The 17,857-nt window shown below is 46.8% G+C and overlaps 6 protein-coding genes across 6 annotated transcripts; 3 read left to right on the top strand and 3 right to left on the bottom strand.

Moving 5' to 3' along the window:
• Positions 1 to 23: 23 nt before the first annotated feature.
• On the bottom strand, positions 24 to 1,773 carry F4822DRAFT_76048 (uncharacterized protein). The gene is made up of 3 exons (XM_051463934.1): positions 1,217 to 1,773; positions 626 to 1,157; positions 24 to 344 (listed from the first exon to the last, which is right to left on the bottom strand). Exons 1-2 carry the CDS (start codon positions 1,402 to 1,404, stop codon positions 734 to 736), a joined length of 612 nt encoding a protein of 203 aa, XP_051309163.1. The 5' UTR covers positions 1,405 to 1,773; the 3' UTR covers positions 24 to 344; positions 626 to 733.
• A 3,448-nt stretch (positions 1,774 to 5,221) lies between these two features.
• F4822DRAFT_76105 (MAPEG family-domain-containing protein) lies at positions 5,222 to 5,974 on the top strand. Its single transcript, XM_051463935.1, has 3 exons — positions 5,222 to 5,398; positions 5,452 to 5,589; positions 5,644 to 5,974. The coding sequence occupies exons 1-3, from the start codon at positions 5,339 to 5,341 to the stop codon at positions 5,965 to 5,967; spliced, it is 522 nt and encodes a 173-aa protein (XP_051309164.1). The 5' UTR covers positions 5,222 to 5,338; the 3' UTR covers positions 5,968 to 5,974.
• A 901-nt stretch (positions 5,975 to 6,875) lies between these two features.
• Positions 6,876 to 10,172, top strand: F4822DRAFT_434512 (subtilisin-like protein; the record flags this gene model as incomplete). Its single annotated transcript, XM_051462017.1, has 12 exons — positions 6,876 to 7,001; positions 7,069 to 7,385; positions 7,443 to 7,458; positions 7,519 to 7,582; positions 7,643 to 7,739; positions 7,805 to 7,862; positions 7,913 to 7,972; positions 8,020 to 9,311; positions 9,367 to 9,585; positions 9,635 to 9,722; positions 9,778 to 10,013; positions 10,073 to 10,172. 12 exons carry the CDS (start codon positions 6,876 to 6,878, stop codon positions 10,170 to 10,172), a joined length of 2,673 nt encoding a protein of 890 aa, XP_051309165.1.
• A 431-nt stretch (positions 10,173 to 10,603) lies between these two features.
• Positions 10,604 to 13,454, bottom strand: F4822DRAFT_76119 (uncharacterized protein). The gene is made up of 2 exons (XM_051463936.1): positions 11,118 to 13,454; positions 10,604 to 11,060 (listed from the first exon to the last, which is right to left on the bottom strand). Exons 1-2 carry the CDS (start codon positions 13,314 to 13,316, stop codon positions 10,836 to 10,838), a joined length of 2,424 nt encoding a protein of 807 aa, XP_051309166.1. The 5' UTR covers positions 13,317 to 13,454; the 3' UTR covers positions 10,604 to 10,835.
• A 565-nt stretch (positions 13,455 to 14,019) lies between these two features.
• On the top strand, positions 14,020 to 16,124 carry F4822DRAFT_420444 (uncharacterized protein). The gene is made up of 4 exons (XM_051459703.1): positions 14,020 to 14,225; positions 14,306 to 15,291; positions 15,346 to 15,651; positions 15,707 to 16,124. The coding sequence occupies exons 2-3, from the start codon at positions 14,312 to 14,314 to the stop codon at positions 15,533 to 15,535; spliced, it is 1,170 nt and encodes a 389-aa protein (XP_051309167.1). The 5' UTR covers positions 14,020 to 14,225; positions 14,306 to 14,311; the 3' UTR covers positions 15,536 to 15,651; positions 15,707 to 16,124.
• Positions 16,125 to 16,603: 479 nt separating this feature from the next.
• F4822DRAFT_434515 (Glyoxalase/Bleomycin resistance protein/Dihydroxybiphenyl dioxygenase) lies at positions 16,604 to 17,795 on the bottom strand (the record flags this gene model as incomplete). Its single annotated transcript, XM_051462018.1, has 5 exons — positions 16,604 to 16,641; positions 16,707 to 16,816; positions 16,871 to 17,115; positions 17,169 to 17,321; positions 17,373 to 17,795. 5 exons carry the CDS (start codon positions 17,793 to 17,795, stop codon positions 16,604 to 16,606), a joined length of 969 nt encoding a protein of 322 aa, XP_051309168.1.
• Positions 17,796 to 17,857: the final 62 nt, after the last annotated feature.

Below are 17,857 nucleotides of genomic sequence, written 5' to 3' on the forward strand. Positions count from 1 at the left end.
TAGCAATTTCTCGAATATTGTCACCGCCATTTCCCCTTCATTTATTCATTCAGTGTGCCTATTCACGTCGCACACATTTTATACAATGCATATAATTTCCGGCATTGGCATGAAAAGTGCAGCGGCACGTGTCGGTATTAAATGATATATTGATGTCTCGTGCGACATAATGTGCTAAACATACTACTCAAAGAAAGAGATACCTAGCTGCAATACGCCCGATGAGAATACCAACACTCTGCCGAATATCCCTATGGTCGAATAATACCGAATAAATCTGTCCGTCCGTCCGTCCGTCCAACCCGAAAGAATACACAGAATGCGCCGAGCTATCCTCCTCCGACCTTGACATCCCGATGTTTAGAGTTAGGCTCAACACCGCCTACCAGAGTCTGGGTAGTATATGCATTATAAAAACAATATGAAGAATGCTCGGGCGACGACGATGCAATATTAGAGGTCTAATGTCAATGTCACCACAACCCTCCCCGAAATGCTAAACCTAAGTAGCCTCCGGAACGCTATAGAAAATCGTTTCGGTCGTTTCAGGTGTTTATAAAAATAACGGTCAAATAGCACAAAGTTGCTATGTCGCACGGTTTGTCCCATAACCTGTAGGATGAGGGAATGCGAAGAAAGGAATGCAAGAGTCAAGGAGCCGTAATATCAAAGGGATGGATGCAGTCAAGACGCAACGAAGCCGACCGCACGATCCTCAAGGGCAATCTTCGCATTATACCAGCTCGAAACCTTCATCCTCGATGACGTCAGGTTCGTTCGCCGGTGCGTGGTTCTTGCGACGGAGATTCTGTCGAGCCTTTCGTCCCTTGAGGGCATCCCCATTGTTGTCGAGGATCTCGTACTCCTTCTCGACAAACTTCTCCGTCTCCTTCGGTTTGGACTTGACGAAGACGTCTAGTGTTAACGCCTTGCCTGGGCTCTCGGTTCTATCGAAGCTGTACAGGATGTTATCCGATACGCTAAGACTTCGTCGGGCTGAAGGTGATGGCAGGAGGTCGTGGAGGGATCGAGAGATGTTGGTCGGATCATGTAACTCTGTTATTACGTCTATCTTGTTGCGCGAATGTCTTGTTCGAAGTGTTGAGCTAGTCTCTCGTGGCTTCACGACGTTTCCAGTTTCGTAACGGTGAGAGTGGCTAATTTGTTAGCATTTCCTTTTGGGAACATACTAATCACAACGATCGAGTATACTCACTGCCCAGGTCCTTCAGGTCGAACCTTCTCGATCTGACTTTCGCTTCCTCCGATTATCTTATCCTGCACCCAACTGTATGTGCAACCGCCTGACGGTCGGGTACCTCGGGACCATTTCTCGGTGTGTTCCTTGAATCGCTTCGAATCCTGGGCGGTGCTTCGGAAGTCTCGAGTCTGCTCAAAAGCCATGATTGATGATAGTCTATTGGTAATATTGCAGTGGTTACAAGTATTGGTCGATGGATTATTGGCCGATCTTGATAGAGGTGTAGGATGCGGTCTATGGTACTGATATACTCTTGGGTGTGGCGAAACTCTCTGTATAGAAGGACGATGACGACGATCGAAAGAAACGGATTATAAAGTATAAGGCAATAAGAACGATGAAAGGATAGTGTCTATTGGGCAAATTGTTAAGGGCTTTGGAATTGAAAGAGCGGCTAATCGTAGGTTGAAGAGGATGAAAGTAATGTATGGATGATGTATGATGAATGGGTTGGTGCTTTCTAGAAGGGCAACCGATTCGGAGGGTGGTCGAGTCACAGGGCAGGTAAATGACGATTAGGTAAGATAATGGGTAGGTCTTGTGTTATTCCTTAGGTTGGCTGTTTGTGAGTTTAGGAAATTGCTTTGTTTCTCGTTGAGCGAAGCGATAGGGTGTTGCGGTTAAAGAAGAAGAGAGGGACACTGAAGATAAGCAAACAGGCGGGAAAAGGAAAGACCGTCAAGTGATGGGAAAGTGTGGCTTTGTTTCGTCTTCTTCCGTTGTGTCAGAGACAGGAAAGAACGTGGGTGAGTGAGCAACTTGGGCACCTGCAAGGTGAAAGGCCGGGTGACTCAGAATCGATAATAAAGAGTGCACGGCCAAAACGGGGGTAGGTACACAACGGTAAATGATGCGATGCGCAGTTGCGATTGCGGTTTTGGTACGCAGCGTTCGGTAAGGTTAGGTTATCGATATCGATAACGAAAGTAGTCCGGCGGATGCGAATTCCAGCTGGCTCAATGCTTCAGTGCTTCAGCTTGATGGGGCCGATGACGCAGTATTACGGAAACCTAAACAAAGTACAAAGTACAACTTATGCAAATACAGAACAGAACAAGAACAAGAGAACACCACGAATGCGAATTTATCTTTCTTATCTTTAACGTTTGAGTCAGTAACAGTTGGTTAATCGATTGTTGTTTGTTATATGAAGAGCAACAAGGGAAGAGAAGGTTCTAAGTCGGCGCAGGGAGGGGAGATGCGAATGGTCGCGTTTAATAAGGAGATGGGAATTGTCTCTTTCGCCATCTTGCCTCTTCCTTATCATGATCTTGCCTCGGACTACTAAGGGTAGACTAGGTACTGTACCTTGACTACTTCCACGATCTAATATCTAGCGCGTGGTGCGCAATTACACTTAAGTTACTACTACCTGACTATCTGTTCTACTACTCTACTACCCAGGTACCCATATGCGCCATTCCCGTTCGTCTGTTGGTCGTTGGGAAGATAAAGCTGAGAGGGTCCTTAATCATTATGCTTGGCCCTTTCCTTCATGGGGTTGGGTGTGCGTGTGACGATGACAGGCATGAGCCGGGGGGTTTGACTAGGCTAGGACGGGACCTATTACGATTCTAACCCGCCTGGCCTATCCATTCCCTCCCTCCGATTGCGTATCAGTGATTTACCAAGGCACCTATTATTAGAGAGAACGAGAAGCCGATGACCTTCGGGCGTTTCCTGGGAAAGTCGGGATCTGATTGATGAAAGTTATCCATCATTCCCTTCATCGGATGACGAAACTAAGCCACTATTTCGAAGTTGACATGTACCTAGGTATTCCAGGGGTTTCTTTCAATTCCTGTTCGCTTATACCTTGCTGGAACTGTGCCCGTATCCGTACCTACATGCCATACGTACCTCATACGTACGATCCATTCATACATCCACGTTTAAAAGCTCGTCCTTGCTTCGTCCTCAGCTCGTGCTACCAGCTCTACGATGTCATTTGTTAACTCAGCCTGCCTTTCGTACAACTATGTTTGATGCAGCGCTCTCGTCCAGTCGACAAACCCGTGGAATACATCACGATCCTGGACATAGCTACCTAGGTACTTTCATTACTAATGAAATAGACAGCTCCCAAGGATATATGTAACGATGACTGTACGCTTAAATTGTCATCCCACACTCCCCGACCGGAAAGGTAAGTGTCTAGGTACCTCTCTGAACCTAGTTGTGAGGCAGCTATCGTGCAGAAATGCAGGATGTCTTACTTGTTGTGCCTAGGTTGTTGTACCTTAGGTCGATCGGCAAATCGAGGCATGCTACCCTTTCGGACCAATACGATGTAAAATGCTAACTGCATACCTACATACCTAGGTACATATGTAGGCAGGTATTGTACCCTCCTCCACATGCCCGAACCGAACCTGCATGGCCCATTTGCGATAAGACAAACATGGACAAATCAGAAAGCCCATGTGTCTGTTTTGCTGGGTGATAGGGGGTGTGTGAGAAGTGAGAGGACCTGTTGCACATATCTAACATAAAAGATACGTAGGTATTCTCGGGATGTCCGTTTCCAGACGAGGCCGCAGCACCTGTAATGCGTCCTGAATTAACTATCACAACAGCTCTAGTACATGTCATGTATCAATTTTGAATGTTAGATTAGGTTACCAACCTCCGGGCCGTTGCGTAACCAATAACCTTGGAAGCCGACATTCCATTCTTCTCTACAGACCTGGACTATCCTAATCCATCACATCACAGCTAAAACCTACAGCCTGCCTGCCTTATCCCGCTTGGCATCTCGGTCTTGAATATGCGCTTCTAATGGCATCCAATTAAGTGGTTTGGATCGCAAACAAGCAAAAGCAATTGTAAGACCGAGACGTTTGAGGCTGGCGTAATAAAGCTTTCTAGGAAAATGATGAAAGTGGGATGTATCTTGTTACGGCCGCGGCCGGCTGCGCAACACAGTAGGGAGACAGCAGCAGGCAAGGTGGGGGAAAGCGGGGCTGTGCTTCCACCACAATATACATCAAGGATGTACCCGGCTAGTTGGCATTGATAGCGCTTAACGATAAGCCCGGAAATTGATGAAGTACCTATGTACATACCGATCGACGATCCGGTTCCAAGGGAGTTACTCCTAAGGAGTTTCTATTTCAACTAGTCCTACACGCGTACAACTCGAAACGTGCGAAATTCTCCGGTCCTCCTCCATTCCATTTTGGTTATATTACTAGTATCACGTGGGAATCAGATACCTATCAAATGATTCGTTGAATCGAAAAGATGACATAATCTGAAATATGTATTCTGTCCTTGTCTGTCCTGTGAACAAGTTATGTTGACTTCATCATCTCAGATTCTGTCTAGCTAATTCATGGTCATCTGATTATATCGTGTTGACAGGATCACTAGACTGAAGTTACGAGCCTATACATTTCTATGTACTATGCTAGCCTGGTGGTGCTAGAGGTCATTTGTGGCTTAGGTAGGCTATTATCATGTACCTTAGTAGGTAATAGGGGTCTCATAGTTGCGATGACGAAGCTTGGCTTAGATCAGGGTATTTACCCCTTAAAGGGGATAAATCTCATTGTTCAACTTGGATCGCACTATCAAGTACGTCATCATAGAACTTGCTAATAATTAGAATCATTTTTAATGAGGTTCTAGGAAGTAACACAAGAAACTAATCGCTATATACCGTCAGTCCGAACTGGCAATCCTATGTTTCTTGGCGTTGGGACAGCGCGCCTTCGTATGGAGGCTAGTGATGGGAAATATGAAAAGAATAGATACCCAACTATATCTTTTGATTATACAGGTCGAGGTTCGTCTTTGTCTAGGTACTTACGCCTCGTATTTATGTTCGTCTTGATGATATAGGACTGTGTTAGTGATTTAGGATCTATGAAAAAAAGGAGGATTCGATGGATTAAGGGGTTGAATATTTATCGGATGGTTGTTGTTTAGCTTGATGAAGTATTTAAGCCTGCTCTATTCATACTCTTTTAGTTGGCTAGCTGTATAAAAATAACTACTTACGGATATAGGGCATATTGATCTCATCCAACACCACTAGCTACTTATTTAATTACTACTGATAATTACCTCTTAACGATGTCTTTTGAACTACCCAGTGTATTGGATCTCCACAAAACTAACCACTCATGGGCTCTCGTATGTATACCTCGCCTGGTTTTATTTTGGAAATATAATCTGACTACTCATAGGTTGTCGTCGCGTTCTTTTTAGCTCTATTCCCGCGAATATGGGCTGTCCTCCTGGGAGCCGGAAATAAGATCTACGACCCCAAGAGTCCTCGCGATTTTCCCACGGCTCTTCGGAATTGCAGGGACTTGAACGACAAGGTATGTTTCACCCCCACTGAAGGCGTAAAAACCATTATGCTAACTTTGTTATAGGTACGAGGACGTCTTATCCGTTCCGAGTGCGCGCTAAACAACGCATTTGAGAATCTCCCGTTGTTCGCTATCGCTGTATTGGCTGCTAACTTGGAGGGAGTTGACCTCTGGATCCTGAACTTCTTTTCCTATAATTACATCCTTTGTCGAGCCGTCTACACCTGGATATACATCTGGGGTCAAGAGGACGACTATATGCACCCGTTAACCCGGTCAATGGTGTGGTTTGCGTCCCAATTCATTCTTGGTATGATGTTTCTGCTACCTGGTTGCGGGAAGAAGTACGAGGTGTTTGCCCGTGCCACGATCAGCCGTTCCATATAATTATAATATAAGCTAGTTTGAATAAATGATGCGTTCCTCCCCGAAAATGCATAGGAGGAGGTAAAGGAGGCGCCGAAAAATATCTTGGCCTAAGAAAAAAACGCTAGAGTGGATTAATTCTTACAGTTTGTCACATCATATCTATTATACTGAGTATAGTAAATTTCATATACCTAATCCTTTGTTTACGCTTTTATATTCTGTTGAATGGGGATCTGGGTGATGAGGCGATCTTGTTGGTCTCTATAGCTTGGAGCTTTATCATCCATCGTGCTCTCAATATTGTAATATTCCATCTCCTCATTATAACCTCGTCCGTACTCTGAAATTCGGTCTGCTGTTTTCTATCGTCCTACCTAGCAAGGCATAGTCTCTCTTCTATGACAGGCGTCTAGGTCTTCGTAAAAGTGCGTGGTACCTTCAGTTATCACCATTTGGTATAATCCTCAACATTTCTTCGAAAATAACTTATATTCCACCAATTATAAGTAATAAATAATCGTTTTCCTCTGACTATAGCGTTATAACTACTACACGAGCTTTGACGAGATCGACCCCTGCATTAACGCAACGTCTTGGCACGGATAGTGACGGTCGATGTTGCTTAACTCGGTAGGTAAATCTCAATTTCCAGCCCATGATTGTGCTTAAGCCGTAGAACATACAGTAACATCGTATCATTATGCCAAAAGACTATAGATACCCGACAGCCCTATCAGACCAACTCTGTGGGGCAAACCTCGTGTTGTAAATCGCGCCCGGTCGTAAAAGACATGGGTTAGAGAATTGGTATAGCAGATCGTGATGGAGTTGCAATTGAACGCATATAAACATTGAATGGTCGCGTGTCTTAGGACCATGGATTTGGGAGATAGCCTCATTTGCTGCGATTAAGGTGTAAAGTGAAGATGCGTTTCTCAACTCTTGCTGTGGTCCTTCCCTTCACTAGGGGAGTCGCGGCTTTGAGTCGCAGGGCTGACAATAATGCTAATGCGGCTCCTATAGTAGGAAGCTATATCATTGAATATGCACCTGTAAGTTGCGACAATAAATTGGGCTGTTCAGTGACTTCGTCGAGACTAACGAGTTATTCGCATCAAGGGTCAAGCGCATCGACGTGATGGCCTTGCGGCCGCCGAGGGCGTTCGGATCGTCAAGTCTTTCGAAAGTCCTGTCTTTACTGGTGCCACCATCGAGACTAACTCCTACAGCATCAATGCACTTCAAGCTTTACCCGATATCCTCCATGTCTGGCCTAACGAGAAAGTTTACCTAGGCCCCGTTGAACCACAGATCATCAGTGATCTGCCGGCTAATCTCAACTACACCACTCACAATGTCACGGGGGTGAGCAAGCTGCACGAGGCTGGTATTTTTGGTAAGGGTGCGAAAGTCGGCGTTGTTGATACGGGTACCTGGTTAGTATTATCCTCCGCTTCCCCCGGGCACGAAAGTATGTACTGATATCGGATAAGGTATAACCACACCGCCGTATGATCCCTCTTCGATATTCTCACGCCCCGAATAAGCTACATGCTAACAAATATGTAGCTTGGTGGTGGTTTTGGTCCTGGCTTCAAGGTGGCGGGTGGATGGGACTTCATCGGTGACGGATGTAAGGCCTGAATTCTACCTGGGTAATAAACTTGGGGATAGAATTAATGCGTCGTGATAGACTGGCCTAGCGAAGATAAAAAGCCCGATGCTGACCCTCTTGATCACATTGGCCACGGAACCCACGTCGCTGGTATCATTGCGGCGAAAGCAGACACGTAGGCGATCCCCTTTCAGGACCAGGTATATATGAGTCGCGCCAGAGTTGGGTTAACGGACTTAGATGGACTGGTGTCGCTCCTGAAGCCACCTTATACTCATATAAGGTTTTCCCTTCATATGTGAGTTTGAGGGGTAATGCTGTTGACAGATAGTAGTTAACGGATGATAGCAGGATTACACTGATACCGCAACGCTTATCGACGCATTTCTACGAGCCTATGATGACGAGGTGTGTTAGATATGATATTTCTCTTGGGAGGTTATTAACACTTACAGGTTGACATCGTAACTGCTAGTATTGGCCAACCTGGTGGGTGGTCGACCGGCGCTTGGGCTACAGTCGCATCTCGTCTCGTCGACGAAGGCATCCTCGTCACTATCTCCGCCGGAAACTCAGGTGACCAGGGTCCTGTTTATGGTAGCGATGGATCGTCTGGCACGAACGTCCTTGCGGTTGCATCGGTCGAGACGGAAGCGTTCCCTGAATTCCCGTTCGGAGCGAACTTCACACTTGATGGAGTCACTAACACAACCACTCTCGGTTACCTTCCATCGACGAACTACTTTCCTTTGAAAGTCGTGGGGTGGCCCATTGTACCTTTGGCTTTTAACACCTCCGACTCCGCCGAGGCATGTGAGCCATACCCCGAAGGCACGCAAAACCTAACGGGCAAGATCCCCCTTGTTCGACGCGGTACCTGCCCATTTGCCACCAAGCAGAGCAATCTAGAGGCACTAGGAGCAGAGTACATGTTATTCTACAACAACGAGAGCCCACTAATCCAACCCGGAACAACGGATGACGACACCCTAATCGCGCTCGTCGTGGCGGAGATTGGAGAAGCCATTATTGACTTCGTGAAAAAGAACGGCACTGTGACTGCTGACTTCTCTGTCAACCCCGAGAACCCAATTGCCTACTCGAACCCATTCGCTAATAAACCGGACACCTTTACGCAATGGGGACCGTCTTATGACTTGGACTTCAAGCCGGATATTGCTGCGCCCGGTGGTAACATCTTCAGTACCTATCTTAACGGCGACTACGCCATCATGAGCGGGACATCTATGGCGGCACCATATGTTGCTGGCGTAGCAGCGCTGTATATCGGGACCTTCGGTGGTCGTAGCGTTCACGGTAAGGGTTTCGCGCAGACATTGCGCAAAAGAATTATCGCCAGTGGAGCTGCGCTACCTTGGTTCGACGGTACAGATACGGAGTACAACTTCACCGCCAGCGTGGCGCAAGTCGGCAACGGGCTAGTCAACGGATTCAAAGTCGTGAATTATAGCACCATGATTGAATATGAGAAGTTCAACCTGAACGACACTGCCAACTTTAAGGAGTCACACCCTGTTACCATCACGAATAATGGTGCGAGTGATGTCAGTTACAGCTTTTCCACCCAGAGCGCTGGCGGCGTCGAGGTCGTTGGCTATCTCAGTGCCGAGGGTGGATACTCGAGACGAGTGAAGAAGTTTGATGAATTGGAGCCTTTAGAGTTAAATGTCGATATCAATCTACCTGAAGACTTCACTTTGAAAGCTGGCGAGAGCAGAATTGTGTCGTGAGTCCCTGCTGCCCCCGAACCTTGAAACGTTCAAACTAACGGTACCATTTAGCGTCGACTTCGTTAACCCTCAAGGTCTTGGCTGGAATGCATCCGCCTTCCCTGTATATAGCGGGAAGGTTATTCTCTCTTCCAGCACCGGAGAACAACTCTCCTTCCCCTATTTGGGTCTCGGCGCTGACTTGAAGGGGGAATTACAATCCGTCTATTATCCCGGTTACCCCTTTTCGAAGTCCTCTGTCTATGGTAACGACATCAAGAACAAATCATCGTATGTTCCCCTCTCGCTTGATCGATTTCACGTCGTTAACTCGCTATAGCTACACGTTCAATCTCAGTACATCTTCTCAAGACTTCCCAAAGATTTATTATCAGCTTATCTGGGGTATCAAGGAGACCCGCTGGGATGTAAGTAGCAGCACTTTCCGCGCAATGAATCTCTAGCGACGCTAACAGAATTCAGATATACGAGGCCGGTTGGAACGAGAGCCAATGGAAATATCCACCCGTTGAAGGCGAGAATGGTTATATCGGACCAGCTGCCTCTTGGAATGGTACCGCCAATTACTTCAACCCATCGATATATAACCCGAATGACGCTTTCACCTATCCTCGCACCGACAGCCTCCGCGGAGGTGGAGAGGATTGGTGGTTCGGGAGACTGGGTAATGGTAGCCAGATTGCGAATGGCAACTACACGTAAGTTACTTTGTTTTCAAATGGAAAGCGTTGGCTTGCTAATTGCTTATGGTGAATAGGTGGCGTTATGCTACGCTGAGACCGTTCGGAGATCCGACCGTTTCGGAAGACTGGGATATCTATAAGACTCCTCAGATTTCAGTTCTGGGACACTATTAGAATGACAGTGAACGAACTTTCGAGATGTTATGCATTCACATACCTAGAAAATATATGGGCTAAGACGAATATGATACTTTACATGGCCTATACAATACATTTTAGATTTATCATCTGCCTTATTTAGATTCAAACCATTCACAAATCGTAAATGCGACGATACTGTTGATGTGATGGATATTTTATTTTTTTTAAGCATTATTGAATCGAATCGTCCTCTAGGCTAGGTAGTGGCTTATAACTGAACAGTAGGGCGAAAGCACCCCTTCTTATTTATTTTTTCGGCTTGGGGAATGCTTTCCATGACCATTATCAGATGAACTGCTTAGGTTGGCCAGTGAGGTCTCGAAGCGATAGGTGCGAGTCCGCATGGTTCATATGGGATCAATTGGAGTGCCATTCGTGCCCTGATGCAGGGCCTCATGGCTCGTCTGAAGATTAAAAACGTAAAAGCGGTCACCGTATCTTACGCTCTAGATATCGGCTACTATGTATTTGGCGTAAGGTCATGAGCGAAAACCGGTGAAATTTTTGGCCGTTGAAGACTAACCAAGCTTAGAGATCGTCGTCTGCCGCCCTTACGTCGCTCCCAATCGAGCGGTTGGCGTAGCCCTGACTCTATCGGTATAGCTTTAATTGGAGTAGATGCTTAGGTATGTGCGACTACCTCTGTGGTTGGAAAGGTGCGCTAGTTTTCTTCCACGTCTCATTACAGATTCGTCTCATCAACCTTTTGGGCGCGTGACGACCAGTCATCAATTCGAAGGCTTCCATAGCCATCTCACTGACGACTTCTAAACCGTCAACAATCACCCACGAGGTATTGCCTTCTTCGCGAATTGTGCGAATTTGAATTACCAGGGGTGTTATGAGGGGCTCATAAGCCAGCTATGAAAATAGTCCAGGTTAGCAAACGATTAGATAATAAATATAGCGGGTTCATACCTCGACAACGACACCACCAGTAGGACTCTTCAGCCATTGTGCAGGCATTCTGAAGTCTACGGGTGGGTTGTCATCTGTGCCCGACGCAGGAATGCAAGACACAATCATGGTTGGTAATTGATATCCGTCCGGCCATTGATCGCGGGGTGACTCGATGATTTGACAAACGGGCGGCCCTTCACTTTGTCGTCCAAGGAGCCCTTGCTCTATAGCATAAATATTAAAATGTGTCGCTACTTCCTCTGCTTTTTCTATCGTCCTATTATGTATGAAGATCATTCGGCAACCAAGTTTAATTAAGGCGTATACGGCTGCGCGTGCCATTCCTCCCGCCCCAATCACTAGACCAGTCGTCCTCGATGGCTGAACCGAATTTCTAGGACTGATGGCTCGGCGTAAACAAGTCAAGATGGAGCTCCAATCCGTATTGTCGCCATAAAACCTGCTAGCAGGACCACCTCTATTTCGGGCGTTGGCATGATCCAAGATAGAGTCGGTATCCCCCCGAAGTGGTAAGAGCGTATTGACGGCACCAATTGCAATTGCGTGTGTGCTGAGGTGATCAACATGCGACATGACAGCAACCTTAAAAGGTGCCGTCAATGAAGCACCGCCGAAATTGGGCTCGCTGCGAATTTGGTCAACCTCTTCCAGCGTGGTACACCGTCTAGCGTTAAAAGTATGTGGCATCATGTAATGCTCATACGCTGCTCGGTGCATTGACGGCGAAGCCGAGTAGTACACGTTTGATCCCAACGTGTAAAAATTGAGTGGCTGTAACCGTCCTTTTCGAAACAAGTCTCGCAACGTGCCTCGCGTAGTGCTTACGCCAGCCATATGCTCACGAGCGGTATTCTCGAGGACGTCACTGGAAACAGGGTTCATGATCTTACCCTGAAAAGGTAAGACAACGCCGAATACCGAGAAATCATATGCGATGATAGTCGGCTTCGGATCAGGTAACGAGATAATTCGACCGAGAAAGATCCGTCGAAGGTCGTCATCTCTGTCGCCGGCACAGAATCGGGCGATACGGACAATTTGGCACCCGAGTTGCTGGGCAAAGAAATAACGTTCAAGGTAACTATCGTCAGTCCATTGTCGGGTGCCTATCCCCCTCACGGTGAAATTTCCAATTATTTTAGTCCTGCCTCGCATGTCAAGAACGCGGGATATCAATTCTGGGCTTCTTTCGAGGTCGAGACTCAGATATTCAATTCCGAGTCGAAGGCCATGTAGCATCAATTCCAGGTCCGAAGCATCTCTCTCTTCTAATGGTCTTTTTCGTTCCTCTCGTGGGTTTTCTTCAACGTTGTAAATGATCGGAATGTCCAATTTGCGACGGATCAAAGCCACCTGCGTTGCAACAACATCGAGTAGATTGTCTGGCCACGTATCGATGATGAATTCCACAGCTTCACCAGGCGCTTCCAAAGTGGCTATATCAACCTCCGGCCTTAACAACACTGAGAGTCTCAAGCAGAAAACGAAGGTGTACGTCCGGTACTCGGGAGGAATTGCCCTCATTGAAAAGGGATTTGCTACCCAAGAGCGCGTTAGACCATGGCCGAAAATGCAGTCAAGAAAGTTTTTGAAGTCTTGTTTCGCTTCCACAAGCTTGGCGGAACTTGTGCACGCGGAGCGAAGTGCGGAGTCTTCCGTTACAAGACCATCGCCGCTAGGATCGTAAAGGTTAAAATACTCCAAGTTCGAGAAATCTCGATGCTTCTGATCGGTGACAAGAACACGCTCCACATCCGCCACAGGCAGCTTCAGTAACTTATATAGATCTTCCTTATCGCGATGGATATAAATGATGGGGTTGGTTTCGATGTACTCCTTGAGTATTTCCTCGAAATCTGGGGACAATGTGCCTGTCCCACATTCTATAACACAATTGGCATGGTTCATTTCCAGCATTCGAGTAAGTACAATCGCCATCTGCTGATTAAAAGTCTCGCGGCCATATTTTTGTAGGAAGATAGCTCTTGTGCATCCTGTTGACTGCTCGAAGAAATGATCTTCAGTGACGAGCCGGCGACCAAGGTGTTTCGCGGCGATAAACCCCAACGTCCGTTTCCCAGCGCCACGACATCCCACGAGAATAACTGACGCATCGGGAGGAAATACCCTCCTTTTACTTTTGGATGCAGGGGTAATTGGCCCATCAGAGATTGAATTGGACCCCATCATCTTCATCACAACGTTAGAAGTGAGGAGGGGTGTGGTGCTTGAATTGAGGTAAATACTCCCAAAACAATTCCGCCCCTCGCCCTGATTAAAATATTCGTCTCGGATTATCTAATAAGATATGTGCCGTGTTGATGAGCGCCAATGAAGGCTCAGAGTGGTACAAGGTAGCATATAGAAATATTAGTGCTGCTTGACTCTCGATTTGAATAGACGTGATAAGGTGAAATAAGATGATTGCCTGGCAGCATCGATAATGAAATACTTTCTAAGTCCCTGAGGACTCTAGTATATTTTTGATAGCTTGGCGAAACATATCGTACGAGCTATCTTTGCAAGTGCTAGAATAAAAGACCGAATGAGATGAAGCGATTTACACGTCTCTAGGTAGATTACTGAGCCTATGAAGGAAGAGAGTAAAGGTGGCACGGCAAGGCGATCGGCAATAAAACGAGGAAAGATAGTCCCGATATGTCAGCCACATGCATGTACCGTTAGATTAAGTACCAAGGTACATATGTACATACCCAGGTATCTTAATCTTAGATACGGGCCAGCCACGTGAGGCTAAAATACAGTGGAATTGTCTAGGTGCAAATGCGGGTGTTGGTTCGAGGAAAGTGCAAGGTTGCACCGGGGATAACCCCGCGCCGACATGGAATAACCCGATTTCGTGTCTTAATACGCGGCGTTGATTATTCCAATTCCACACTTTCACAATTGAAATCCAAGCTCTTAACTTTAAACAATTTCATGCCATTTTTAATTGTTCGATATTGCGCTCAACTTTTATCCTCGATGCGCTCTCATTCCATCTCAATCGCAATTATTGCTCCCATGCCGTCGCCTTAAAAAGGGGCAGATAAAGAGGCGCCAGGAATTGACTGGCGTACTTGTCAATCTGATAAGGAGACCCGTGTACGTCTGTTACTACTTCATCGAAGGAAGTGTGGTTTTATGCTAAATCATAAATCATGACACTAACGAATACTACTCAGAAGCACATGGTGGAGGCTATGAGTGATGGTGAGAGTGATGACGGCAAGCGAGCGTCGAAAAAGCGCAAGGCTAGCCGTGCTTGCGACCGATGCAACTCACAGCATCAACCATGCGATAACGCCGCCCCCAAGTGCAGTGTGTGCGTACGAGCTGGCACAGAATGTACTTACAATAGACCCATTCGAAAGAGAGGTCCTCGTAGTGGTTACACCGGCCAGAATGGCGAACGCTTATGGGCCATAGTTCTCCAGGCTAGGCCCGAGCTTGAAGATGTTGTCCTGCAAGTTCTGCGTGCCGGCACTTTCGGAAATACCGGCGTTTCTAATTTGGATTACTTCAAAAACAACGATAATCAAGCTGAACTTGTTAATTCTTTCAATGAGAGTCGACTCGGCAGATTCTTGCAAAATGGCGAAACCCCTGACCTGTTTTTACCCTCTATGGACCAGCGTTTTTCGCCAGTGATCGCCCAAGTACGCAGCGAGCTGGGCTTTACCCAACCTTCGAATGCTCACCGTCAGCTTGATATGGCTGCGGGTATGTCTGGTAGATCCAATCGATCGGGTTCATCATCTGCTTCAGTACCCCAGCCCTCCCCAGCAAACCCGCACGGCGCACCACAGGATCCTAGTGATATATATATCCAAAGCGAGGATATCCGAAAAAGCGTTTTCAACCCTGTTCAAAACCAGACGCAGACTTATAATTCGGATTTTACAGATGATGGAATCCGGGATTTCAGCATGGGCCGTGCACAATCCATCTTGACCGCTCTCCAGGGCACAACTTCCTTTGGATCGAACGGCTCCGCCAACGGTTACACGAATAGTTCGCAGCGTATGAGCGAACGTATAGTACCTGAAAGACGCATGAGCGTCAATCCGTCAGTTAACACCTCCGAACATTCACAACAACCCGAATCGAATAATAAATCCACGATGGCACATGGAATCGACCAGCTCCATTTGGATGAAACTTCTCGATGGTAAGAGTCGAAAATAATTCCTTTACATTGTAGTTTTGGTCTGACCCCGCGTAGGCTTGATTCCACACCATTCGATACCCTCGAAAACCTCGGCTTCGCCCCCGGGGAACGCATGACAAAAGATTTCATCGAGTTATGCGAGAATCCCGATCCGGTCGACCACACTCCTGCCGCCTCGGCTGACCAAGATGAGGATGAAGAGGCTGTCTGGCGACGCCTTGTTATGCGGGGTAGATTTATATGACGCCGGTGGTGGCCTCCACTTTCAGCTGCAAGGGAGATGTAAGGCAGCCACGCAAACTTCGATTTACTCCATGTATATCGGGCGGCTACTCGGAAATTAATCTAGGCGTGATGGTGGTATTATTCCCTCCAACCAAGATATGACTATCGGTCTATATACTAATCGGCCTAGAATTCAAATCGCGATACCCTTTTTGTGGCGATCTTCTAGGAGTTACATATGTCAGGGCCATTTCACTCCGAGTTCCTCGGAAGCTCATGATATTCTATTCGTAATAGCCGAGTGGGATTGGTCTATCGGTCGCACGAACTGACTTCAAGCTAGTTCACAGTTGATTGGATGTGATATATGACGCTTGAGGTGGGTAGGACAGCCAGGTTTGAGATGAATGTCTCAGTGGGCCGCCGGTTTCGCGGTCCGGAGTTTAGCTGCTCGCAGCAGGGCACACCACACATATATGCTATCATAATAATGAAAATCGAGTTATGACAATGTGACACAAAAAATAAAGCATTACTTATAAGTGGAAACTACCAATCGTCGAAGGACCTCAGCCGGGAGGCCGCATAACCGCGTCATTTATGATACACCGAAGGCAAGCCACAATGATTTCACCGGTCTACGCGAAGGTTGGAATCGGCAATTTACTAGCATCTAACATACAATAAGATATTGAGGTGATACGAAATGCGTAGACTAATTCCTTATGGAGGACTGCGGGCTTGATATGGCAGAACTGCTTCCAACGCACTAATATCCGAAACTCTTAACTTCTAATTTCAGCTTCAAATTAGATTGGCAATCATATTCTACATATCCTAAGGAAGATAATACGGCCACTCTAAGTGGTTCATCAAGCAATGGCTTACGCGACGAATTACGATAATGTCGGCAAATACATCATAAAATACTCAGGGAGTTCGGGAGTTATAGAATCTCCGAACACGTAAAAAGGTGGAATGAAGCTCAGTAGAAATTCAACGCTCATCATTCATTGATATAATTACATTAAACTTGGTGAAACAGTCACCCAATCCTCCATAATCTTAGGCATTACGATTTGCTTATTTATTTCGCTGGCAGGAACTCTCCAGGGACCGCGGGGCCTACAATATACTTAGTTAGCGCTGCTATTTTCGTATAGTTTCAGATGATAGTAGTAGATACTCACCCCAGACGTGTAGACTACCAGGACCAGCCTGTGAGTGGTGTGTCGGCTCCGATCCATTCACCATATCGCCATCGACGTAGTGCTCCATGATGAGACCGAACGGGTCGTACCTTGGTCATAATTAGTTCGAAGTATTTAAACTCATAAATGCGATTTATGCGTACCAATAATCAAAGATCTGGCTGCCAAGGACGTGTCTTCCAACGCCCCAGCAGTTCTTGTAACCCTTCTCTCGCAGCCAATCATGGCCCAGGACCTGAGTGTCGAAATCGTGAGTTTCGAATGAGGAGTGGTGAACTCTGTAGTGTCCTCCTTCGGCGAAAAAGAAGACGTGGTGATCGACTTCCTCGTCTCCTCTGTTCAGACGGTAGAACACTGTTCGGTCGATCTTTTGGGCATCATGGATGAGCTGTAATAGCGTAAGTATCCCGATAACACGAGATTGTGAGAGATCATTCATACATCGCTTGCCAAGAAGTTGAAGTGAGTGCTGTAGAATTCGTGCGCCTTTGCGAAGTTCGTCGTCCTTACACCGAAGTGGCCTAGCTTGTGCACTGGGGCTGGTCGCTTCTGGAATCGCTGGAACTTGTTTACGGGCCGGTTCTTCTCGGTGGGCTACACCGCTGTTAGTTCTGTACGTTGCAATGGAAATCCGGGACCTCTCACGTAGTTCACGGGTTCATGTGGCAGAGGGATATCCAACATCTCAGCGGGCTGTTGGCCGTACACTAGGTGGAATGGGAAGCCATCGACGGGGTCGTAGAAGGTCACACCCTTGCCACCACCAGGCGCATCCGATAGCTCGTAGACTTTGGTCGCCTTTGGAAGTGTCTCAGATGCGATTTGCAAGTCCTCCTCAGATTCCACGATAAAGCCGGCACCTCCAAAATCGGGCTTATCCCCTTTAGTGGCGCACAGTACCCACGGGTCTTTCCCGTATCCTCTAAAGTAAATCTTCTCGTCTGAGATTCTCTTTTCTTCCGTAAAGCCGAAGTCGTTAAGGAAGGTCACTGCCTTGTCCATGTCCGGGTATTTGTAGTACACATGGGTGATGCGTACGAGTTGGATCTTCCTCGGTGGGGACGCCATGTTGACTAGTCGTTATCTGATTTCTTACTTAGTCTATGATAGCTAGAAGGTTGCTTTGGGGC

This window comes from Hypoxylon trugodes (genome assembly GCF_022578975.1).
Source record: "Hypoxylon trugodes strain CBS 135444 unplaced genomic scaffold F4822scaffold_11, whole genome shotgun sequence".
Taxonomy (NCBI): domain Eukaryota; kingdom Fungi; phylum Ascomycota; class Sordariomycetes; order Xylariales; family Hypoxylaceae; genus Hypoxylon; species Hypoxylon trugodes.

Excerpts from the sequence above, each read along its gene's own strand:
- F4822DRAFT_76048 (XM_051463934.1), bottom strand. The coding sequence starts at position 1,404 with ATGGCTTTTGAGCAGACTCGAGACTTCCGAAGCACCGCCCAGGATTCG. Across the intron at positions 1,158-1,216 it reads CGACCTGAAGGACCTGGGCA|CCACTCTCACCGTTACGAAA; the intron begins GTGAGTATACTC and ends CTAACAAATTAG.
- F4822DRAFT_76105 (XM_051463935.1), top strand. The coding sequence starts at position 5,339 with ATGTCTTTTGAACTACCCAGTGTATTGGATCTCCACAAAACTAACCAC. Across the intron at positions 5,399-5,451 it reads CTAACCACTCATGGGCTCTC|GTTGTCGTCGCGTTCTTTTT; the intron begins GTATGTATACCT and ends GACTACTCATAG. Across the intron at positions 5,590-5,643 it reads GCAGGGACTTGAACGACAAG|GTACGAGGACGTCTTATCCG; the intron begins GTATGTTTCACC and ends ACTTTGTTATAG.
- F4822DRAFT_76119 (XM_051463936.1), bottom strand. The coding sequence starts at position 13,316 with ATGAAGATGATGGGGTCCAATTCAATCTCTGATGGGCCAATTACCCCT. Across the intron at positions 11,061-11,117 it reads CTGGTGGTGTCGTTGTCGAG|CTGGCTTATGAGCCCCTCAT; the intron begins GTATGAACCCGC and ends CTATTTTCATAG.
- F4822DRAFT_420444 (XM_051459703.1), top strand. The coding sequence starts at position 14,312 with ATGGTGGAGGCTATGAGTGATGGTGAGAGTGATGACGGCAAGCGAGCG. Across the intron at positions 15,292-15,345 it reads TTGGATGAAACTTCTCGATG|GCTTGATTCCACACCATTCG; the intron begins GTAAGAGTCGAA and ends GACCCCGCGTAG.